The following is a 25,899-nucleotide window of genomic DNA, read 5'->3' as shown; positions in this document are numbered from 1 at the left end:
AGCACTCTTGTTGGAACAAAGCTTAATAATCCATTGTGAGCAACCATTGCATTACATTCACCAACTATTTATCTAACAAGTACTTAAATGTTTTGAGGAGAAAAATGAGAAAAATACACCATTATGTACCCTTGCAAGCTTGTATATATGTATGTATGTGTGTGTATTTATGTGTATATTCTCAACACAATTGGGAGATACAATTGTGTTTAAGTAGTAAATAAGAAGATAATTGCATGATCAAAGAATAAGTCAAAAGATTGGAACAATGCCTTTAATATCAATCCATGTCATGTCATTTCATGGCATCCTTTTATTTCATTCTTATTATGTATTAGTATATATCAAACAATAACCATTGACAATCTCATAAAATTATCCATGTGACACACCTCCCATCACCATTACAAGTCATAGCTACAACATGTAAGACCACTCATATACATATATACACACACACACACAACACCTATAGTATGATGAGCAAACAACACTCTCAAGAGGAGTTTTTTTTCTTCTTTTTTGTCATCTTTTCCAATATTATTACAATGAAAGAATCCAAGCTTTGCTTCATATGTTTTTCGTTAGGTGACAACGTCATATCTATAATAAAGACTTCGTTTGCCTCTTTTCTAAAGTAGAAAGAGAAATACAGTAACGTATCGTCCATTCCAAGGAAATGCTAAACTCATCCATTCATTTGTATATATATACACGAATGGATCTCCACTAAAGAAGCTATAATCGTGAGAAATAAAGAGCTATACAAAATAATATATTAGTGCCGAGGAGTATTCATTCTTGGGGTCACCCCATGCAAAAGCTTTATAAACCCAGTGAAACTAAGCTTGCCATCCATTCGTCGGACCCAATCATGAAAAACAACATGAGCAGGTACAGTAACTGATAAGCCTACCTCCTGATACAATTAACAACACAAAGGAATCAATTTAGCATTTAATGATATTCACTTGCATTTAACGTACTTTGCAGCTTCTAATATTTTGACCAATTCCCACTGTTATATTTTACATTTTCAAAAATGTGCAAATTTTTCATGAGATTTTAGATAAAAAACACCTTCAAAGTGGTGGTTTTTTACTTCTAATTCTTCACCTTAGGTAGAGCCACATCCTTTCTACAAGACAAGTGCCTAACACCTTTTCATGTTTTAATAAATGTAACAGATTATTCGTCTTCTAATCTAATTTGTATAGACTGGAAAGGAGCTCAATATCTAGGTTAACTTGGGATCCTAGAGAACTTTATTGAAAACTGTCATTTCAAGATCAGATAAACCAGGTGCTTTTTTTTCAGTATTCTGTGAAGATTAGTAGGAAACTATTATGTGCTAGATCATGCAAGGAACCGGCCGCAAATGTTTTCTGGAGACAGAATGAACTTTCTCCACAACTCAGGAATTTTTGGAAATGGTTTTGGGGAATAAAAATGAGAGGGAAAATGATTCACAGAGCTATACCAGTTAATGGGTGGAGAAAAGGGGTGAATGCAGACAGCATGTGTCCTTTTTGTACGAATCTAGTGGAGACTGCTAAGCATTGTTTGTGGAGTAGTGATTTTGCGATGGCAATATAGAAAAAAATTATAACACTATTAATACTAGTATATCCTCGGGCACTGTATACATGGGGGAGCTGTATTATCGGCGGCGGTAACAGGTCAACCAATGTTATATGAACAAGAGGATGTTGCAGATACTCTTTTTGTGAGACATTGACTGATGCAAAAAACATTTATACCGCTGAATCACAAATATAGACTGGTAAACTTGAAATATGGCAATTGGTTAGTATCACTATTTGGTATATTTGAAAAGCCAAATGTTTGAATGTATTCCAAAATGAGACAGAAAGACCTGCTAAGATAATTATTGGGATTTGGACAAAGATTGTGCATAATCTCAACTGTTATTTGGATAACATGAAAGGTAATACGTATGGAACAAAGGAATATTTTTTACAAGGTAGAGTGGTTTTACTCTACATTGAAGTATTTATTTAAGCCGATAGTTAGAGCTTATCATGGGGGTAATTACCTAGATGTACATATTTCATGTACAGCCTTAGGGCATTTCTTAATACTAATGTAGTATATTCTTGGAAAATAAAAATATGCAGCGATTTCTTTTCAACAATGCAATTCAATCTTAGTGGAACCAGATCTTACTATCAAGTCTGCAACATATTGCATTTCATCCCACGAAATAAAAACACTATTGCACATACTTTAGAAATGCATAAAGAAGCAATTACACAAAGATAGCTTACACGAGCCAGTTCCCCCACATCAATTACTCGATTTCCATCTCTTTCGAAGTACTCATACGCAGTTCTTGCATACTGCTCCCAATGTTCAAGAGCTTCCATCTGGTGAACACTGATTGCAGCTGCACAGAACTCTTGAAAGTCCAGCTTTTTGAAGGCTAGGGCATCCATCTAGAGTCCAATAAATAATCCAAGTATATTTTTCAGATATAAGAATAAAAAATGGAACTCTCCCTCCGTTTTTTGTGTAGTAGAGATGTACCTTAGTGGTAAGCTAAGTTTCTAGTAAACAATGCACCTTGGTTCAAATCTCACTACATTATTCACTACTATACTAGATGCCACTGGAATGCAGGGGTTGATGGTAACATGTTCCGGTCTCAGCCAGATGACCTGACCAAATGAGCTAAACCCATGACGAAGTAATCAAGCGCATGGACGGGGAGAGTACTTTGTAACACTTGTTTGTAAGGTTGTTCTACCATTCTAAAACCCCCATCCACAGTTAGGAAGAGTAACTTGTAACGATCGTTCGAAGACAATATCTCTATCTATACCCATATCAATACATATTTTCAGAGGAGAGTTACTTTTGCAACTTGCACAGCAGGTCTACAATTTCTAGCAGTATGTTAATGTTTCTTGCATTGACAATAATCCAAACTGGACAAAACTATGATGGAACATAGAAAAAAAACAATAATAATAATAAAATTTTCCAATTTCAAGAGAGCACACACTAGAGTTGCATTTCATAGTATCCAAATACTTCCTATTATGTCATTACCAGAGGTGCATATATGTGCAGATCTATCCTTGCTATATATTTCCAACACAATATGCAGTCGATATATCTGTCCATGTCTTGCTTAATCAATTTTTTGGCCCATTGATAGAGTTTCTCTCAATTATTGAGCACAACTACCTTGCACGAAAACCCCAAATGGTGTGGGAACTTCTCCATAACACAAAATTAGAAAATTATGCATAGAATTTAGATATGCATCTGTAAGATTGAAGATTTTAGGCATAACTCTTCTACATACCGAGCTTAAAAGATCGAATAACTTGGCCTCTTTCATAGCATCAGTTGAATATTTTGTTAAAGCCTGCAACAAACAACACAAGTCTTCAATGCCAAGCACTAATGAATAAAATAATGTAATAAAACCAAAACGTGAATACATTCATACAGCTCTAAAATTCTCCAAAGTAACACGTCCATCCTTGTTGGGCTCTAATAAAGTGTATTGTGCCCGCAGGTATATTAAACTGTCTTCAGTAAGTATCCTTGACAAGGCCTGCATGAGTAAACAATCACTTCAAACCTACACTTTTTTGTTGTTTTTATAATTATTTAATTTACAGAATGTAGAAATTTATTTAATTTACAGCCCTACACATAAGAACAAAGCATTATACGTCTGGATAGGGAACAGACAAATTGTCCTCGGATTGGGAACAGCATAAAACCTATGACTATGTTTGAGATTTTACCGAATAACTTCCCTTTACTGCCCCATATTTAGTATTATTTATTTGCGCCATTTGATAGAGGCAGCATTATCTATAAATGTATGGACACCAGAGCTATCAGAACTACCCAAACCACTATCAGAACCTTACAGCTCAAACCCTCACACACTCACTTTGCCAACATTTTACTTTTTGCATTGATATTTACGACGAAAAACAATTTGCAAGCTAAGACCCTAATGAGGCACCTCCTATATAAACTTATCCATTTCAACGAGTTTTGCATCAACTAATAAGGGAAGATATGAAAAGTGGAATGATATAAAAATGGAAAACTTAGTCATAATGAAGTAAACAAAAAAGGCGTTCACAAAACCATCTTAGGTAACAGAAGAATCTGAGATGAAAACTTTGAATAACTCATAAGGAAAACCTAAACATAAATATAGAAAACAATATGGTAGGATGAAACCTTCAGTGCAGCACGTTTTAGGGCTGAGGAACGTAGGTATGCCTTCATCAATTTATATATCAGCATATCCAAAGGAATTTTATGATCTCCTCTTAACCATGGATGAGCTGCAACATCCAGAAACAGAAGGAAGAGCAAGATGCGTGAAAATCTTTTCACAAAAGAAAAAGAATACAAACTAGTCCAAGAATGCTTACTTAATGCTTGAGCAGCAGTCATTCTCTTTCGATGGTCCTTATTAAGAAGGCATTTAACAAAATCTTTAGCTTCTCGAGATAAATCAGGCCAAGGCATCTCATCGAAACTCGGATCTGTACGAATGACAGCTCGAAATATTCCAGACTCTGTTCGAGCCCAAAAAGGGCGGCTGCCACATAGAAGTATATATGTAATCACACCAATGCTCCAAACGTCCGCTTCTGTGCCATAAGACCGATGAAGAACTTCGGGGGCCACATAGTAGGCACTTCCCACAATATCAGTCAGTCTTTCCTCTACACAAACCAGTTCCAAAATCTTTGCATCAAGGAAAGAATCAAACAATTTGGTATTCTACGTTACAAGACATACAAGTTACCTGGATTAACAAAGTCAGATAATCCAAAGTCTATAGCTTTCATTGGGGCAGTCTCATCCTTTGTTTTGAAAAGAAAGTTCTGCTAGAGAAAAATCTAAATTTCCCTCTTCCACACTCTCTCACTCTTTATTTGTATAAAAAAGCTGTGCTTGTCTCTACAGCATCACTCACTCTCTCTCTCTCTCTCTCTCTCTCTCTCTCTCTCTCTCTCTCTCAAATATGTAAAAATGATGGTGAAGTGATAAACCTAATATTTGCAACCTGAACATTGTGGGTCACTTCTTGAGCAATGGCTCTGATATTCCATTCAATATATAAAGCATTCTAAATTGTTAGTTTGTGATTATGTACACTACTGATTTGATTCTAAAAGTGGATTTAGAGTTTTACTTTCCCAATTCAAAGATTGAATATGATGACATCGCCTTTTATATGGCAGATGTGATAGAAGATAACCAGCATAATTATTCCAGAAATCAAAGTGCAACTAGTATATTCAACTCGTTTTATATGCAAAATAAGCATTGGCATAGCATAATCGACCTCTGGCTTGAGGTCTCGATGAGCAACACCCTGTAAATGGCAGAAAGATACTATGCTCAGAATCTGTAGAACAATGACTTTTGCATCCTCCTCCGAATATCTTCCTCCCCTGGTAACAAACTCAAATGTCACCTAGACAATGATTCGTAGATTACAGTTCATATGAAAAGACCTCTAGAATACCTTGATAGAATACGGTCCAACAGTTCGCCTCCCTCACATAACCTACATAATCAGCATGTTACAGGAATTCAGAAAAGGGAATCATAATATCCCTTCCATAAATTATGATTAATATGAAAAACTGCAGCCCCGCATCATCATTGATGTTTAAAAATGTAACCATGTCACGATTAGTTTCACTGTTTGAGTATGTAACCTCCACCATGATAAGTAAGTTGAACAGTCTAGTTTGATAAGGTAGCTTGATAAGGTTAATCAAACAAGACAATAAGTATAATAATAATAATTCTTTTTTTCTTCATAATTTTCTCAATCATTTTTTTTCTTCTTATTACACACCTTGACCTCATAATGTCCCATTAACAGATCTCTCTTCTACTAGAGAGAATTCAAATGAATCCAGCGCAGCAGCTCTTGCTCATTATCAACAACACCAAACTACTCAGAACTTAAGAGAAGGAAAATTCAAATTTATTAGCTATAGAGGCTCCTCCACGTGCACCAAATGGAAATGAGCATATCCTTCAAAGAGTCGGTGCCAGTTTACATGATGTTTTCTCCTTTGATGAGTAGAAACTAACATGAATGGCAACTTGTCAATATTCCCATTGAAAGCATCCATCAAGCTACTATATGGTGGATAATAAGGTTAAAGGGATACATTTCCTATGTTTTATCACAATATACTTCGTCACCTGCCGCTAAATTCGAGAGTTTTATTTGGATCAATGAGAAAATGAAGGTGATGCCAAAATTTATACCTTTCAATACTATATAAAGTATTAAAATAAAATTGGAAGTGGAAATGCAGGGATGCCTGTAAGTTTTAATGTGCCAAAAATTTAAGGGTTTCCATTTCCCAATTTATGAAAGACAAAAGCTCAGTCTCCATTTATATTTCTACATTTCTTATGGGTACTCACAACAATTTACTGAGTCAAAAATCCAGTTTCATGTCAGCTAACACAAACTGGTTCAACAATGTGTGGTTCATTGACTCGAGCACATCAGGCCACATAACTAGTCACTACAAGGGTCATGACTTGCAGACACCTGATTAACCTGGCTAGATAGAGATGGGAACCCCTGCTGCCCACAACACTTGATGGATATCGATACTATGCTATGTTCATCAAGGGATAGCTCATCTAAACATTAAATGGGCTATTTTATTTGTTAAAGAGAAGTAGAACTCTTCCATTTGGATAGGCAGTTGAACATCACAAATTAGTACACCTCCTAACATGAAGTGATAAATCACATACTCCATGACAATGTAGACATTGTGGTCATCTTCACATGCATCATAAAACTCCACTAAATTCTCGTGGCCTGATAATGCTTTCAATATTTTCACCTCCCTTTTCACGTCCTCAATAGAGATGGGTGTTGTCATCTGCAATGAAAATCCAAATATGTTTTTTCGAATACTCTTCAGACTCAACAAGAGGAATTTAGCACCGATAATCCAAAACAAGAAGATAGGAACTTCTACCTTTGCTTTTGCAATGACTTTTACTGCCACAACCTGGCCTTTCATGTCCCCTTTCTTGACCTTGGCAGAGCAAGTGTACCCAAAATGACCACGGCCAACCTCCTCTCCCAGTTCATACTTGACCGAGAAGTTTCGGGAGTATCCAAAACTAGTCTCAAGTGGCATATTCTGAGCAATTCCTTCAGGGATCGAACTTTCCTTGGCCTTGCTTCCTCCATATCTCTTAAGCAAAGAAGCTTGCATGTGTTTGGCTGGAGAAGGAGGAGGAAAGGGTCTTTTGAAGAAGCGGCGAGGAGTGGATCGAGCAGGAGAAGGACTTGGGCTAGGAGCAAAACTTGTGCTGGGTAATGGACTGTTGAAGGTAGGGAGAGGGCTTGTAGAAGGTAACGGAGAAACAGTAAATGAATGCTTCGTGACTCTGTTTGCATTCTCCATAGCTTCACCATGGTTTTTATAATGTGAATCTTTATTTGATGGACCTTTGCCATAGCACTGACCCATCTTGCCTGTGTACTTAAGAGATGATCCGGTTCTTATTCTTCAAGCTTTTTCTAAAGATTTTTCAAGCTCTTCTAAGATTTTTTGAGCTTCTATGATGCCATGACACTGCTCCATTTGTCTCTATAGGCAAAGATCAAGATTTTCTTCAAGCTTCGTAATGCTTTTGCAGTTTTTTCCAAAATTCTAGTACTTGTTCTTTCCAAGTTATTTTAAGCTTCTGCAATGCCATACCGGTGACTTGCCTGCCCCAATTGCAAATATCAAGATTGTTTGAGTGCTTTTAAGCTCTTATGATGCCAAAACACTGATCCAGTTGGCTCTCTAGACAGAAAAAACATAGGCTTCGTCAAGTTTCTATTACATGCTTTTGTTTTAGGCTTTGCATTACTTTTTCCAATCTTTTCAAGTTTTTTTGAGCTCTTACAATGCCATAATAGTGACCCATTTGTCTCCATAAGCAAAAGCGGAAAAGGCTTTTATTTTGAACCTCCTGTCAAGCCATTACTCGTCAACATTAAGCTGTGCACGGATCCATGGAATACTTTACACAGACAAGAAACTCCCTCATTGTCCCTATTTTAGTTCACGGGCATTTTTCCATCAAACATGAGCAGGCTCGTGTGCTAAAGGAGCAAAATTATACGACATCAAAAGAAGTAATGACTGTTGAATTGAGACCTTACCGGAAGGAGAAGAAGATCAAAAGACTCTCCAAGTTTTGCAGAATCACTGGGAGGAAACTGAGGGGGTACAGGAGATACGGGGAGAGCAGAAGCGAAAGAGGTAAAAAAATAATGGTGCTCTGTTTCTCTCTCTCTCTCTCTCTCTCTCTCTCAAGATGAGTGAGATTGGCTATGGAACCTCCGTCTCCTTAGCCATTCAAGAAAGGTCTCTCTCACTCACTCTCTCTCTCTATACAATACATATATATTATAAATTTATAATATATATATATATATACATAATACACACATATATGTGCATGAAATATATGTGTGTGTGTGAATATATATATATATATATATATATATATCATGCTCATTGAGTGTGTGTGTGTGTGTGTGTGTGTAAAACAAACTCTCATACCGTGTAATACCATATGTGGGTGGGGTTAACTTGAGGCATTCCCTTGGAAGCCCACCGGGACCCAAACTCACCACTGTTGTTCCCAACATGTTTCGTCACCTGGCTACATGTGTTCACACAACACTAGAGCAAGTCCAACAAGTATTACCTCATTCGTGTATCTTCTCGTGGGTATTGGCCCTTGAGAAGATACATCTTTGTTGTATTTTCGATAGGAGCCTCCACAAACATTCCCCAAACTAGTTAGGGGGCAAATCCACAATCTCTCACTAGCTACCGCTTCTACCATTTGAGTTTGGGAGCTTCTTTGTCTTCTGACATGAGATAACCGCTAAGGATGCAACGCCATGAAGTCAAGCTATCTCTCATGCCATATGGATGCCTCATGAGCCCCCGAAGCTCGAAGAACAAAACAAAACAAAATAATTGTGTGTGTATTTTATCAAGCAATTTCATGGACTTGTCTTTTTTTCTAAAAGTGGCTATACAATACAAACAAGAGATATTTTATATTTATATTTTTTGGGGGGGATTTTGGTATTTTCCATTTGTTTATTGATGAACAAGTAAATGATCGACTCCTACCATGGTTGATTCAATTATGATATCGTAGCACAATACACTCCATAATGCATGGTCGAGATACTATGATCACGTGAAGAAGGTTGTTTTTATTATTGTCGCATTACTCTATAGTTTCCAAAGCCTACTTTATACTTTTTAATAGCAAAGTCCACACTTGAGTCTTGTAATCCCTGTTAATAATTATCATACGAGATTCACTTGAGTGTAATGCTTTGAAAAGCCTTCTTTAAAATATCAAGTTATCGAAATTCTTGCGATAACCTAAACAAAGCTTATGATATTTTGAAAACAATGTGTGCTCTCATTAAAAAAAAAACATGTAGATATGTTACAAGTGCCATTGTGAGATCACATAAAAAATAGATTAAGTTGGATATATCAATCGAAAATTAAAGTTATTTGACATAACATAAATAGCAAATGCTTTTAGTTTAGCATGACCATGTGTAATGAAGGACACCACCATCACATGCACCACCATGACTCATTAAACGAACATACCACGACGAAGTTTATTGGATTACCGTGTGTAACTAAACTATGTGGATTTGTTAGTATGCAATATAGATATTCAAGGATTGACATATAAAGAAGTAGAGTAGACACAACACATTGGCTAGTACACATGTGATTTGGAATATCCGACTTCATAAAAAATTTATATGTTTCAATTCACCAGTGACAAAGTGCAATGGGCGAGTGTTACTGCTCTCAGCATTATGATTTGGGCCAAAATTCGAACAGATCGGTTTATGCGTTATGTTTGTCACACACGAGATACCATGAAAGGGAAATTGTTGATTTTTTTTATGGACATATTTGTAATCAAGGTTTTTATGAGCTAATTAGTAATAAGAGTGTGTCCTCGAGAATGTGTGTGCACGTGTTTATTTGACATTAAAGTATGTATATTACAGTGACCAGTCTATTATCATCATGTCATAACGAATTCTTATTATCTTCACTCGAACAAAAATCCATCTCAAGTGCAAGCCAACACCAAAGACTCTCTCTGCAGCGATCCGCTTGGATTGAGTTTCTTCAACAATACTTCTGCTGTCAGACCTCATTGCAATGGTAAGCCTAAGGAAACCTGCCTTCCCTCTTCTTCTCTTCTTGTTTCCTTTTGTTTTCTGTGTATAATTCTTCGTTTTCCAGACCCTCCGTATTTCATCTTTGTTTGGCTCGAAACACAGAAAAGTCATAAATCCCGAATTCAGGAGTATCGTTTACAACAACAGAGTGAAGAATCCATCTTGGATCCTGGTGGCATTAACATCGATTTACAAGATTAAAAAAAGCTCCAATTTGCAGGATTTCCATGGGTAAAACTGTTGCTGATGTAATGCCAACTTTTGTTTTTGCTTGATCTAATACAATCACTTTCAAATATGTTAAAAGTCATGAAATAAATAGAAAAAAAGGGAACCGCATGAAAACTTGTTGTTTCATGATCAAATTATACTTTTGAATTCTTAACACCATGCCAGAAAGAGAAGTACAGGGCATGCCAGACGATCCAAGCTAGCGTAGAAATGTGGCCAAATAGTGTACTTGATCTGTTAAAGTGATGACAGAACAAGAAGAACATGGGATCCACATGTAAACCGATTGATGGAAGGCTGAAACTGCAATTTCACGATCAAATTACACTTTTGAATCTGTTAAAATCATGCCAGAAAGAGAAGAGCATATTGAAGGTGAGAAAGATACATGCTGATCTTCTCAAAAGATACTTGATTACGAAGGATGTTTATATTGCCAGTGCATTGATTACAACTTATGCTAAGTGTGGTGCAATGGACAAAGCAAAAGAAGTTTTTGAGCAGCTTGAGGTACAGAACATTGTTACTTGGAATGCCCTGATCTCAGGGTATGCCCAACATGGGCGTGGTGATGAAGCGTTGAATTTCTTCAGGAAGATGCAAGATTCAGGGGTTCGTCCAAGCACAGTAACCTTTATATCTGTGCTCAAAGCTTGTGGGATTGCCAGATCTCTAAACATCGGGGAAGATATACATGCGGAGGTTAGAAAGAGAGGGTTATTACAGAAAGACATTGTAATTGGCACTGCACTGGTGGACATGTATTCCAAATGTGGTATGTTGGAAAAAGCAGAAGAAGTATTTAAGGAACTTCCAGTCCGGAATGTTGTATCATGGAATGCACTTATCTCTGGATATGCCCAACATGGACTTGGTCATGAGGCATTGAAATGCTATAGACAAATGCAAAATGCCGGATTCTGTCCGAATGCAGTGACTTATATTGGCATTTTGAAAGCATGTGGAATTGTTGGATCTCTAGACATTGGAGAAGAAATAGATGCTAAGATCAGGGAGCAAGGATTATTTCAGAAAGACCTCCTTCTTGGAACTGCGATTGTGGATATGTATTCAAAATGCCTTGCAATGGACAAAGCACGAAAAGTATTTGAACAGCTTCCAATGCGGGATGTTGTGTCTTGGAATACCATGATCTCTGGATATGTCCAAAATGGACTTAGTGATGAAGCATTGAAATGCTTCACACAGATGCAAAACGAGGGAGTTTGCGAAGATGTGGTAACCTATATCTGCATTTTGAAAGCATGTGGCATTGTGGGGTCTATAGAGATCGGGGAGAATATAGTTGCAAGGGTTAGAAAGCAAGGGTTATTGCTGAAAGATACCATGCTGGGAACTGCAGTGGTGGACATGTACTCCAAATGTAGTGCATTGAAGAAAGCGCGAGAAGTATTTGATGAGCTACCAACACGGGATGTTGTATCTTGGAGTGCCTTGATCACTGGATACACCCAGCATGGACATGGTTGGGAAGCCTTGAAATGCTTTCAACAGATGCAAGATGACAGAGTCTGTCCGGATGTGGCAACTTATATCTGCATTTTAAAAGTTTGTGGCATTACAGGATCTTTGGAAATAGGTAAAGATGTAGATTGCAAGATTAGGAAGCAAGGGTTATTGCTGAAAGATATCATGCTTGGCAATGCGTTGGTGGAAATGTATTCCAGGTGTGGTGCATTGGAGAAAGCAAAAGAAGTATTTGAGCAGCTTGCAACACAAAATGTTGGAGCTTGGAATGCCATAATAACAGGATATGCACAATATGGTTACAATGATGAAGCATTGATATGTTTTAGACATATGCAAGACATGGGAGTATGTCCAAATGCAGTAACTTATATCTGCATTTTGAAAACTTGTGGCATTGTTGGATCCCTTCAGATTGGTAATGATATAGACACAGAGGTCAGAAAACAAGGATTACTGCAGAAAGACCTTATGCTTGGGAATACATTGGTGGGCATGTATTCGAAATGCTGTGCAATGGAGAAAGCATGCGAAGTATTTAACCAACTTCCAGCATGGGATGTTGTATCTTGGAATGCGCTGGTGTCTGGATATGGGCAATTGGGTCAAGCCAATGAAGTTTTTGTCCTGTACCGAAAAATGATAATAGAAGGTGTCCTGCCAAATTTAGTTACCTTCATCATTTTGTTGACTGCATGTAGCCATGCAGGTCTGGTGGAAGAAGGAGAAAAACTGTTTAATGAAATGTGTGCAGTTTGCTCTCTCACTCCAACAGAAGAACACTACTCATGTATGATTGATATTTTTGGCCGTGCAGGAGATTTTGACAAAGCAAAGGCATTGCTGGACAAGGTGCCACATCTTCATCGTCTTCTGCTACTCCAAAGTATATTGGGTGCTTGTAGAAAATGGACGAATGTGACTCTTGGGAGGTGGGCATTTGAGCAATCAATACAACTAAATGTGCACTGTGCTACAACATACGTTTGCATGGAAAATATATATTCAACAGTTGGGATGTAGAGAAAACAAAATCAATTGAAATTCAGAGACTAAAGGGTTAAGCATTTATTATATCATCTATAGAATGGCTGATTAGATGCCATCCTATGAATGAATAAATGCATGTACCAATTTATGTGAACAACAAAAGTTTCGTAAGAGCTACTACATAACAGCTGCTCCTGAGTTTGTATTGCTTTATATTTAACCCATTGGCTATTGGATTATGGGAAGTGTCTCGTTGGTTCTAAGGTATATACTTTGCATATGTTGTGCATTTTTACAAATTCAAACAATATTCACATTACAAATGGGAAGGACAGAAGCATTTGCTTCTAAGGTCATCTAACCAGCTCATAAGCATACTAATTCTAATCAACCTTTGACTTCAACCATTTTCTACCTAACCACTTGGTTTTCCACACAATGTGTACATATCTTCTTTTGCAATATGCTATCTCCTTATGTTAATAAACATGTGAAAAACACTACTTGCAATAGGTATCAAAATGGAGTATGGTCACCTACCAACTACAAGGATGGGTATTGGGACATGTTAAATGCCAATAGGCAAGACAAACACTCCACCAAGGAGAGATTTTCACTTGCTCTCTCTCTCTTCTTTCGTAATGACCTTATTGCAATGCAAAAAGCTTTTTGAAATAGATCAGTATGGAGAAAACTTGGAAATGAAAAACAAAGAACATATCTGAAGGAAAATGTAAATCCAGGATTTTGGAAAACTAAACAGAGTAAAAATGCCACATTATCAACCCAAATTTCAAGAAAAAGGGTATAGTTTCTGGTATGTAAGTAATACGACAAAAAATGCTTCATTAGAATAAACAGAAAGACAACAACCTAATGTGAAACCAAGCTCTATGCAGCAAAACGAATTGCTTTTAAATTATATGGAGAAACATGCGCTCATTATTCATCGAACATTTTCTCTTGGTATTGCCCTACAAACACTCTACAATAAAACAGATGTTAGTAATCGCAAAAGCTATTAGCCAGGATGCTGTAGATCAGAGTAATCCAGGTCAGGTAACGAGAAATTTTGTGAAACCCAGCAACATACAGCAAGAGAATTTAATTTGATGGTATATTCAATCTGTTTTTGCTGCCAGGATGCTGTAGATCAGAGTAATCCAGGCCAGGGAACGAGAATTTTTGTGAAACCCAGCTCCATACAGCAAGAGAATTTGATTTGATGGTATATTCAATCTGTTTTTGCTGCCCATGCCGTTGGCATCATTAAGAAAAATTCTCTTGATTTGTTTACGAACTCTCTACAATTAACCATATGTTAGAAATTGCAAAAGTTATTAGCTGGCATGCTGTAGAGTAGAGCACTATATTTCAGGGAATGAGAAATTTTGGCATAGTACATTTCCATGATATTAAACAAGTCCCATTCTGTGAAATTTTGTACATTCTCCCTGATACAGACTAAACTATTCAAACATGGAAATGTCTAAACTACTTGCCTTTATCAAACATTTATCAACAGCATAAAAAAATTGCAATGCCACCTACAATGGCGTAGCACCATATATTCAGAAACACAGGGTTAAGTTCATAAAATAATCATTGATTGACATTCATGGAATCTGAGTGGAAATATGATCTGCAGATCCAATTATATAACTGGAAATGCACTTGAATAGAACCTACAAACATCAAGTCTATTTTATAGGGGTAAGTCAAATGGTATGGATGAAATCTACCAAACATTTAAATTCAAAATACACTATTGGGCTGAGCTACAAACCCTTTTAGAGAAGACTTGGCTGCCTGAAAATGAACGAGCTTGGCCAAGTTGATTCCTCCTGCTCCTGATACATATCACGAAAAAATTAAGCATTCCAAAACATCCAGGATCTGACCAGGAAACCAAAAAGACTATTCCTTTGCCAGCCTAAGGCAATTTGGATGACTCTCACACAGATGTCACTTTCACCATCTCTCTTCTGTGTTTACCACAATAGAGGTATCGAGAATGCAAGCACATGCATCAAAGAGGATATGTACTTCAGTTCATCTGATAAGCCCAGCTGTGTTCAGCCAGATATGATTTGATAGCCTCCTTGAGTGCCAAATTTGGACTCAGCTGATGAGCTTGTAAAGGAACTCGAGTGATAGGATCAAACTTACCCACCTAGAATAACCAAGTCAGTATGAAGACACAGCAATACAGCTTCCTTATGCTAAAAGAGTTGATGCATCAACATACCTTTTCCAAATGATCAAGTAGTACAGCTCGCTCATATGTTATCCCACTTGGTGTGACCACTGGATCGCGGTATATATCCATAGTTATCTTGCAACACAAATATTCGGGTACCTGTGTAGGTTCAGCAATAATGAATCTTTGGTTCAATAAAACCCGCAGATAAGAAATTCAAGCTTCAGATTATCTTTTGATTTCCACACCTCAGATGGTGTGTCACATATAGAAGCTTTATCAAAAACTTCCATTAAAGTTTGCTTTTGTTCAATATAATTATTCATTAATTTGGCTACTTCAGAGGTTGGTGGCTGCTCCAGCTCAATGTCCATTGTGGGTATTGCTTCAGAAGTATGAATACCTTCTGCAATCTGGGAACCCATCACCTTACCAATATTTTTGTTGAATGATTCCTGTAAAGCCTTTTCACAGAACTCCCTGCAGAGCATTTCCACAATGCCTCGTATGGGAATGTGTAAGCAAAAGAAGTGCCACAAGCCTTGATATACACATTTCACCTCAATTCCTTTCGTTTCTGTATCCGTGGCAAAGCAGCACGTTCCCATTCTGCATATTTGGCCCTAGCAACTTCTAACCAGATCACTTCTACCATATCACTAGGTGTCGGTCCTGATTGTCCCAGCTCCAATGCCTGTTGGTAGTATACATCAAATTAGCTTATAGTACTTTAACACCATTTTACAAAAATTTTAAAAGTAATAACCTAAGGTAACCAGGCCTGGTAAAAGCAAGCTGAAAGCCGTAACAAGCCTAATGTCCGTTGTGGGTATTTAAACAGTGGCAATATTTAACTTCATCTTTGAATTCAAGCGATAAACATTTATGATCAATTAGGACATTATTTAATGAAATTGGAAAACAGCAATTTACTAGAAAGACTTCTAGAATATGCCTTCCAATGCACCGAAGGACCACATGGAAGTAACAAGGCTCAAAAAGCATCACAAGCTTAACCAATTTGTCTTTCATGATACATAGAATACCAATTAAATATATCTTATTAAACAATTGTTTAGAAGTACCTTCATACAATGTCATATAAAAAACTATTGTCTTCTTCAAAACATTATCACGAGAAGAAGAAAATATCATTTTCATCGAGGCAGTATTTAAAGTATCCTAACCTTCTCAAGTTGTTTAACAGCTTCCCCATATTGATTATTTTGCAGCAAAGCAAGTCCTAGCATATAGCGTGCCTATAAAAGCAAAGCAAAGCACACATGTCAGATATGAAATTCACAAATAAAATGGACAAAAAGTTAACCTACACATCATGAATCCAAAGTTACTACGTATGTTCTAGTATCACAAGCGATACATTTTTTAAATGGTTTACAACTATTCAGCTAAATTATTATTAAATCTATAATTTTATATACCATTATTAAAAACATGTGGTTATTAATATAAATCATTCAACAAATTTATAAAAAGAACTAGCTCATTAAACAAAATTGTTTATTCTCCAACACAACAAATCAATGTTTTGAGATTGCATAATCATATGATATGACACATTAAGTACTCAAACCAAAAGATACTGGACTGAATGAAGTACTCTCAAAACCATTTTAACAAGACAAAACTGTTTGAGGTCTCCAACATTTGCCGATGCAAGAGTGTCCTATATTAACCAATGCCTTCCTAACACATGTACTTTCTGCCCTACCACACATATATATGAGACCCAGAGCTAGATCATTATTTTCTGTAATATTTCATGCATTGCGGATAGTAAGCTAGCGCTAGTGAAAATGCCTCCCTAATAGGATTGTCCAAATCAGCTGCGTGATATATTACATATCATACAACACATGGGGCTAGAGAGTAATCATCCAAGGGCATCCAATAGTGGCTCCATACATGCACCAATAGCTACAGTATACCCTCTGCATTTATGATAATCTAAAGAGTGTTCCTAGAAGTGGCTACAGATGGCTCAATATTGTATTCAGAGAGCAGCGAAGCGGCATTTCCATGATCACAAAACAGAATAGCTGTTTTCATTGTTTCCATGATAAAACTGTAGGAAAAATATCATAAAAAGAGCCAATTCTTCTATCTATCCAGGATAGAGCCTCATTTGTGTTTTTTTAAAAGGTACAGTACACCATTTCACTGGAATGTATACCACTCTGGCTCACATCAGGACAAGTGGCTTCTCTATTTCTGATGACGGGCTAATTTAATGGTAAGCTTACACCATGCAAAATGATCAAGTGCCCCCACAACCTCCTACATAGCACAGGCTTCCTCTTCTTTGGTATTTATGGTACATGTATCAGTGGCACTTTTAGTGCTTACCTCATTACTTTTGCTCCCATTACCAAATTTTTGAGATTTATTTTCAATCACATCTTAAGCCTATTGCACAACCCAAGAAAGTTTAAATTTTCAGATGTCAACATTATCTATGTTAAAGCTTTGATCAAATCAATAATTATGTTCTGGCTCAATGTATTGATTAACTAAATTATAGTAACAATAAGAGTTATACTGAAACTGAAATCAACATTTATGATGAAATAAAAAACTCAACATAGGTATTGACAGCATGAAAATGATTTGAACTGTAAATTCTGTTCAACATGTAAATAAAGACCTATAGTAAAATGTACTAGTGCCCAACCTAACTGAGATTTTTAGGGATGTTTCCGTATTACTAATTTGGAGGAACCCTAGGACATCCTTGGGGGAACACACCCAGCCGAGTAGCTAACAGTGCTGCAACCTTTGATTGTGAATGTGCAGATCTTTTTCAACCACTAATTTGTACTTTGGATGCATTAGCTTTCAATAATGCAAGGATCAATATGTGAGGTCCAAAAGAAAACATGTCTCTGATTGATGTGATCAAAATCACATCCCTACAGGAACCTACACAACTACAGATCCCAGGTGCTATGTTGTTTTTTAAAAGTGCTCAGTATTTGCAGTATCTAACAAGCTTAAAATTCCATGAGATAGGAGCGTATTGTCTGTAGGAGGAAAGAACAAAGGCCCATGGGCTCGTTTGTTTGAGGCACATACCAAATCCCACCACAACCCACACTGGTTCCAATGTACAATATTTTCATAATTTTCAAGCCCATGGAGAACAATCTCAATCCATCTGCAATCTGCAAATTTGATGAAGCAGATGAGCTGAACACTGAACCTAGATTAACTTAAAACACGTCAACCTTGAACTCACATCAGAGAAGGCACGTGACAACAAATTAAAGTTAAACCATGGCTCACTCTTCCACTAATGAGTTGGCTATGGAGAATCATGGTGATTACAGGGTTAAGCAACAAAGCACAATTTAAGACTATGATTTCTTAGTTTTACCTTCAGGGAACTTCTATCCAGCTCCAAGGCCCTCCTACAGTCTGATTCTACACGTTCCCAATCACTGATAAAACAGACGAAAGAATTTGTCAGAAGTAAGAAACCCACAGACATTATCATATTTATAGAATCAAAACTGGCAACACCACTGGACAGAGTCTTAAGGAACTCACTTCTTTTTCTTATGACAAAGGGCCCTATTGGTCCAATACGTTGGAACATTTGGACACAACGTGATGGCCTGCAAAAAGGAACCACAACAGTAGCTTTAGCACAAGAAAATTTAAGAGAACAGAACAAAATCAGATACATTAGAATAAAAACTGACACATAACCTCAGTATAAGCTTCAATTGCTGCTGTCAAGCGTTCTTTTTTGAAGTAAAGGTTTCCTTGGTCTTTCAAAATCTCCGCTTGATTGTGCATACTGTGCATGTTTTCTAAGAGAATGCAAAGCATTCACAGAAGCCTATACCAAATTAAGTTAAGACATCACCAGCGATACTTTCTTGAAGTAAAGATTTCCTTGGTCTTTCAAAATCTCCTTTTATGTATGGCACATTCTGCACATTTATGAAGAGATTGCAAAAATGATTTGGATTCAGTTAAAGCTTCAATAAGTCCCTATATTTTATCCAGTTAAACCTTCACAGGAGTTTTTTCTTGAAAATAAAGGTTTCTATATAGTATTTAGTTAAAGCTTCAATTGAACCTTACACTCAAGTCAGTTAGAGCTTCAACAGGAATCTCCTCTCAGCCCAGTGAAAGCTTTGAAATGCATTTTTTCTTGCTGAAAAAATTTCCTTTTAGTAACTCAGCTTATTTGTGTTTCATTATGCATGTCTTTGAAGATGTTCTAAAGCATGAGAGTATTGAAATGCATTCTTTCTTTGAGTAAAGGTCTTTTATATTCTCGTCGTCTCTATGCACAGTCTGTGTCTTTCTAAAAAGATGACAAAGTGAAAGAAAAAGTAAACCTATTCTTGAGTCAGCTGAAGCTTCAATACAAATATATCTCAACTCAGTAAAAGCTTCAATAGACAGTTTATCTTCCAGGATCTCATCTTGTTTGATCATATCTGCATTTCATTTAAGATTGCAATGCCTCAATAGGAGCTTGTTACAGATTTAGTTCAACGGTTCAATGGGGCTTTTTTCAAAGTAAACGATTCCTTAATCTTTCGGATTCTTGGCTTGTTTGTCCATATTCTCCATTTATTTAAGAGATCACTGAGCAATGAACAGTTAAACCTTCAACGGGCATTATAAAAGTTCCTTAGATCATTCAGAATATCGGATTATTTGGGACATACCCTATGTTTTTGAGGAGATTAGGAAGCAAAGAATGGTTTTTCAACGTAAGTTCGTTCTTGAAAGTACATGTTTCTTGATCCGTCAATATCTCAGCATGTCTGCGCACATTCTCCATTTTTGTGAATAGAATAGATTGTGATAAAAGCTTAGTCGTTTAACAGGATTTCTTCCATTAGGAAAATGTTTTCTTGATCAGGATTTGTGTTTGCTTGTGCGCATTCTCCATCTTTTTCTAAACAGATTGAAAATAAATAAATGTTAAAACTTCTAAGAGTATTTCTTTCGTTAGGTAAATGTTTGTCCAATTCGTTTCTGCAGATTCTCCATGCTTTGAAGAAATTGCAGAACATCTAAATCTTCAACAACAAACGTTCTTTTAACGTTCTTTTTTTAGCAGAAACTCGTCGATTCAGTTATTAGAGGAGAGGTGAGTTTTCATTGATCTTACATTGTGCATGCTGAAGAAATAGCGACAGTATCCGACTCTCGAATCCATTAAATCATTACCACGGAAGAGAAGATGCACATAGTAAAAAAAACGTCAGACAAACCTGACAGAGAAGAAACGAATCTGCGTGCGCACGCGCGCGTAGGAGAAGAAAAAGGAATGTAAAACCCTAGATTAGCAGGAAATTCACAAGCTTTTTTCTTGCGCTAGATGTTCGTTGCCATCAAAGCTAGTAAATGTCTGGACTCTGGACTGTGGGCTCTCGAGGGTAGTTGTGTAATTAAGATAAATTTGCTATTTCCGCTATTTCTGTCAATAACGTAACAAACACACTTTGTCCCATTCCATTGTCAATGACACAATCAACAAGCTCGTTGGTCTCGATGTTTGTTGAGCAATTGTCTCTCTTTCTTCTCGTAACTAGATTTCGCATTAACACAACAAAGTTACGCAACAATGCATAATTGACTAATATTGATTGTCCTTCGAGTCCCTATGATTGATTGATCCTATGACATTGTATGCAATGTGCATCATAGACCCACCCATGATGTTAACATGATGATGGACCATGCAACAGTTTTGGGTCCCTTCTGGCAACATTAGACTAAGGTTTCCAATGTCGAACACTACCACAAAACCATTTCTACGGGAAAATGAAAACTCTATAAATGTATCCTTTGACCTTCTATTATGTACACGAGTAGCATGCTAGCGGACCCCACCATTGTCACATTTATGAGTAGAGCAAACATATTGATCTACAGATAGATGGATGAGGGAGACGCTTTATCCCACTCTCGCGTCAACAAGGGGCTCGAAAAGTTTGATACAAATACATATTGCCTAATGATTGACAACAATTTTCTATGTCAAATTTTTACCTATTACGAAAGCAATCTTTAAATGTATCTTATTTATGCAAATTGCCTACCAAGAACCACACAATTTGTCTCACCAAATTATGAAGATCATGTTATGCCACTCACTAATAGATGACACATTCAAATAAGTTTACAAACTACCTAATCTTGCTACACAAGGATTTAGAGCAAATTCTTATGTGACATTTTAAGGTCTCACAAAAATGATCTCAATGTTTGTCTTATTAGCATAAATTATGTAGTGAGCACACACACTTTATCATGTGAATGGATAAAGCACATAAACTTCAAGATCAAGTTTGGTTTATATTGCAGAAATAATAGATGAAGCACACACTTTGCAACGATGGATGAGGTCAGTAGTCATTACTAGATTTCGGTTCAAAAGCTTGTCTAACAACTTTTAATGGGTCTTACTTGTTTGTCTTGCTACAAAAGTAGCATTTGTGGGAAATACATGCATTCTCCTGATGGTGGATAAGTATACGACCACTCGAAATTATTATATTGTTTGTAGAAGCAACCTAAAATCACACACGCTTGTCTCATTAATTGATGAAAACAAATTTACGGTCACATCCATATTTATTTGTGAGAAACAATATTGCAAGTTTCTTGACACTCCCCCTACACACAAATTTGTTCAAATATTCATATAAGATTTGAACAAGTGCAATTAGCATGCCACCATTGGGACCTACTTAAAACACACATATGGTTTTTTAATGCTACTACTAGTAAAAGGGCATACTATTGTTTAAGAAGGTTTTTGGTTTGAAAAGTTTTTATTGGTCTTAGAACTCAAGTTGTGGACAATGCAACATTATGCTAAATTTAGTACATATATTTGTTCTTTAGGTACTTATTCAAGGAAAATGCTAGAACTCACTGATGTTGTGTTTCGTAAGCAACAACATTTTAAAGAAATGTGGCCAAAGGCTCGTCTTTTTGGGGGAGAGAACAAAGTGGAGATATGCTCCACCAAGGTGGCTTTTTCGGCCATCCATTATGAAAGGATCCCAAATTTGTACATGTAAATGTAGTTTCCAAGTTAGTTGCGTGAGGGCTTTTGCTATTTGACGTGTTGGTTGATGTGGGTATGGTGGTTGTGTTTTCATGTATGAGTTCTTTGTAGCCTTTGGGCATCTTTCCATTGAATCTTCAAAAAATAGTTCTCCCTTGTAACATCAATTATACCCCTAGAATGCTTTTTACTATGAAGACTATCCCCCATAAGGCCATGGAATAAAACCTCCTTATTCATAAGGGAGAAAGTAAACATGAAATGTGCATGCCATAGGCTGAGTTTTTTTTAGATATGGAAACTTGATTGGATTATCATCATATAATTAACATGTTTAGATCTAATTAATTCATTATGGTGCAACATAGTTATCTTTTTACAAAGTGGTTATTGATACAACTTAATGAGATTATCATGTTGTATCATTAGATCCAACTTTTAATTATCATATAACCTCGCTAGCATGCTTCATTCTAGCATTGACCCACCCTTTATTTGTGCAAATTTAAGCAAAGGATGATCATAATAGACTCCCTACTATCTCACTTGGGTAATTTTGATATTGTGAAAAATATTAGTGGCATAAATGCTCTTGTCCCACATGCAATGGATTGTCTATGATATTTTCCCTTAAATTTATTTCTAGAATTGTGTAATTTTCTTGCTTCATGATGATTCACTACTAACTATCTCTCTTTCTTTCTTTTTTTTCAATAAAAGATTCACCTTGATATTTACTATTAATGGAAAGATGCCCAAAGGCTACAAAGAACTCGTATAGGAAAACATACCCTCATCAACCAACACATTGAATAGCAAACGCCCTCACATATCTACCTTAGCAATTGCATTTACTCATCTAAAATCAGGGTCCTTCCAATATAGGGGGCCAAAAAAACCATCTTGGTGGAGGAAACCATCTCTCTTCTTTATGGATCAATTGATAAATCATCAAAATATTTGCAAATAAGAGGTCATGCACAACATGATGTATTTTAAACATGCAAAATTTTTCAATGATGATTTCTTTAGTCATGGCTAGTTATCTCTTTCCACCAAGGATGAAAAGCAACATTGTAAGTTGTCCACATGTTAGTGTTGCAAGCATAGCCAATGGATGAATGAGCCCTTGGTAATATTATCTCATATAACAATTTGCAAGTTTTAACTTACTAAATAGCAAGAAAATTTGGAAATCTCATATATACCTTACAATTTCACTTTCACAATCTAACGGTTGGTTGAACATATGGAGAGCTTTTTATTTAAAGAATGTATTTGTTGAAAAAAAAAACAAATTTACAAAGTTATACATAGTCTAAAAGAAATGTGCTAGTGTGCACAAGCTCGAATTGAAAAGCAATTACTCTTTAAGTTTACTCTCAAATCTACTCACAGGGTACAAGGGAACCACATGTAGAATTATAATGGACCATTCTTTACAATCACATGTGTGTTGCTAGACTCCTGTAATTGTATAATGCATCCATGCCATCCTTAAACTCACATGGTTTGTTATGAAGTAGATCAAAACTTATATACAATGTGTATTAAAAATATAGTATATGATACATACAGTTGCATGGTGCATTAAAGATTGACATAAGATTAGACGAATAGGAGGAGAGTTTTCATTGCTATAAAGTTGGTCTAATTGAGCAATGATATGAAGCGAGTTACATGAACTTGGATCAAATGATTCAATTTTAATGAATATATCAAGTCAACAAATGTTGCTAATAGATGTTTTCCACATTGGACTTTTATATATAGAGAGACCATTGATATATTACACGTAATGTGCATATATATTTGTACATATGCTTATACATACATGCCTATATATGTACATATAAATATAAATACAAACACACACATAGTGGGGTTTGACCAATAATTCTTATGTTGAATTTATGCAAAATAATATTCAATTCATTATATATGATAAAAGGGAGATGGATGTGGTGTGAAAACCTAGGAACAATTGAAATGTTTGAAAGATAGATGTTGGACAATTATTTCAACAGGTGAACATAATATCAACATCTGAAACATCGGAATCAATGCACAAAAGACAATCATATCTGGAAACTAACACACGATGAGGTAGTAACCCATGACCATTGCAAACAACAAATTTGGTGCAAAGTTTGTGTCCTTGTGAACCAATCCTTGTCTCATCACCATATACTCATGAAATGTAAGGTATTAAACTCTATATTTAAGCTTTCAAACTTGGTCAATTTGTGAGGTAATTAATCCTACCTCCTCCATTAGCAAGCAAACCATCCAAGGTGAATACAACCCTTGAAATACAATGGAATGAAATTTGAGAGAGGGAGGGGGGGATGATGGTCCATGTATAAGTTTGAATGTGGGAAGGGGATCTCATGTGGGTTGCTACAGTGTTAGCATGACAACCTCTAAAGGTGAGCTTATACAAACTTACCCGTGTTAAATCAGTTTCTTTGTAGCCTTTGGCCATCTCTCCATTAATACCAAGGTGAATCTTTAATAAACAAATAAACACGAGTTCCATGTGAAATAGTGATGAGGTACATGGGTATGGGCATTGTTCCATAGTATTGGCTTACACGTAGTTAGTACAAAACATACATAGGTAGGATCAATACAGTGGAGCTCAAGGTTGCTCAACTACCCACACATTGCTCGATATTATATAATATTATGCATGTGACAAAAAGCATAAATAGTTAGGGGTAATGGACTCCAAGATTCATACATTCCTCGACTTGATGAACTTATGTCGATATGGGTGTTGCAATATACCATTACATTGTTCTCGCTTGTGTAGGTTGGAGCTCAATAAATTGTATACAAATTTTATCTTGATGAGCTTATGTGGACAAGACATGTAAATACCTCCCCATAGGCAAAACCATATATGTGTATAGTATTCAAATACCACTTCATAACGTTCATTGTCATTGGCTTACGTAGGCGTCGGATGGAACTGACTTTCTCTCTCATCTCAACAATGTTTAACATCATAAACGTTTCCAAGTTAGAGAATGCAACTCACTACCTCATCTTATGCAAAACTCATAACTTGTCTTCTCCAATATCCTCTGTATGGTTGCTGCCTCAATGATTACCTCGTGGTATCAAAGTCGTAAATTTGAGAGAACCTAAGTTCAATCCTCACCATGGGTTAAGGTCATGTCTCATAGATTACTATCAGCCTCTATGGTGGACATTACAACATATATCTATCCCACTTGAAGAAACTAATTTTCAAAGAAATTCGGCAACCCAATGCACACGTGGTTCTATCTTGATCTCCAAGTACCCACGAATTACAATGATGTTGTCCTATTGGCCATAAGTTTTAAGGGCGAAACATTGGTAAGAGCTTGCACATGGTTTTGAAAACATGAGACCAACATTTCTAGAAACTCAAGATGAAAGTATCATAATCCAACCCATCCGACTTTGCATGATGTTGGAGAAGCATCTCATGATCACAAGTCACAACATTAGCTGCACACCACCTACTTTAAGTGGCAAGGAGTGGGGGGTCTGGCTAAGAAGCTCTTCCTAATGTGCATGATTACGAGTAACACAATCCCACCCATCCAACTTCGTCCATCGCTCGAGACACATCTCACA

At 36.5% G+C, this 25,899-nt stretch overlaps 3 protein-coding genes across 8 annotated transcripts; 1 reads left to right on the top strand and 2 right to left on the bottom strand.

Moving 5' to 3' along the window:
* Window positions 1–477: 477 nt before the first annotated feature.
* LOC147868410 (CDPK-related kinase 1-like) lies at window positions 478–8,436 on the bottom strand. Of its 4 annotated transcripts, XM_087318910.1 has the most exons (12): window positions 8,216–8,436; window positions 7,957–8,022; window positions 7,032–7,853; window positions 6,802–6,932; window positions 5,537–5,578; window positions 5,354–5,462; window positions 4,811–4,889; window positions 4,234–4,727; window positions 3,479–3,586; window positions 3,332–3,394; window positions 2,289–2,456; window positions 478–919 (listed from the first exon to the last, which is right to left on the bottom strand). In XM_087318910.1, the coding sequence occupies exons 3-12, from the start codon at window positions 7,530–7,532 to the stop codon at window positions 779–781; spliced, it is 1,836 nt and encodes a 611-aa protein (XP_087175036.1). In that variant the 5' UTR covers window positions 7,533–7,853; window positions 7,957–8,022; window positions 8,216–8,436; the 3' UTR covers window positions 478–778. The 4 variants fall into 4 exon arrangements, with proteins under 4 accessions (XP_087175036.1, XP_087175045.1, XP_087175028.1 ...); XM_087318919.1 differs by having other exon boundaries at window positions 4,234–4,340; window positions 4,431–4,727; window positions 7,032–8,436; XM_087318902.1 differs by having other exon boundaries at window positions 7,032–8,105.
* A 2,356-nt stretch (window positions 8,437–10,792) lies between these two features.
* Window positions 10,793–14,232, top strand: LOC147868409 (pentatricopeptide repeat-containing protein At2g33680-like). Its single transcript, XM_087339544.1, has 5 exons — window positions 10,793–12,948; window positions 13,520–13,588; window positions 13,685–13,811; window positions 14,006–14,065; window positions 14,149–14,232. The coding sequence occupies exons 1-5, from the start codon at window positions 10,793–10,795 to the stop codon at window positions 14,230–14,232; spliced, it is 2,496 nt and encodes an 831-aa protein (XP_087195670.1).
* Window positions 14,233–14,596: 364 nt separating this feature from the next.
* CHIP (carboxyl terminus of HSC70-interacting protein) lies at window positions 14,597–20,592 on the bottom strand. 3 transcript variants are annotated; one of them, XM_087318879.1, is made up of 9 exons: window positions 20,465–20,592; window positions 18,936–19,162; window positions 18,774–18,841; window positions 18,601–18,664; window positions 16,394–16,465; window positions 15,767–15,900; window positions 15,455–15,686; window positions 15,255–15,365; window positions 14,597–15,179 (listed from the first exon to the last, which is right to left on the bottom strand). In XM_087318879.1, exons 2-9 carry the CDS (start codon window positions 19,056–19,058, stop codon window positions 15,054–15,056), a joined length of 930 nt encoding a protein of 309 aa, XP_087175005.1. In that variant the 5' UTR covers window positions 19,059–19,162; window positions 20,465–20,592; the 3' UTR covers window positions 14,597–15,053. The 3 variants fall into 3 exon arrangements, with proteins under 3 accessions (XP_087175005.1, XP_087174996.1, XP_087174987.1); XM_087318870.1 differs by lacking the exon at window positions 20,465–20,592 and adding an exon at window positions 20,362–20,384; XM_087318861.1 differs by lacking the exon at window positions 20,465–20,592 and having other exon boundaries at window positions 18,936–20,270.
* Window positions 20,593–25,899: the final 5,307 nt, after the last annotated feature.

Source organism: Azolla caroliniana, unplaced genomic scaffold (assembly GCF_043228905.1).
Source record: "Azolla caroliniana isolate FFs.n. ecotype wild unplaced genomic scaffold, voAzoCaro1.0.p SCAF_1, whole genome shotgun sequence".
NCBI lineage: Eukaryota > Viridiplantae > Streptophyta > Polypodiopsida > Salviniales > Salviniaceae > Azolla > Azolla caroliniana.
The sequence above is the reverse complement of the archived record's forward strand: the minus strand, read 5'-3'. Positions and strand labels throughout refer to the sequence as shown.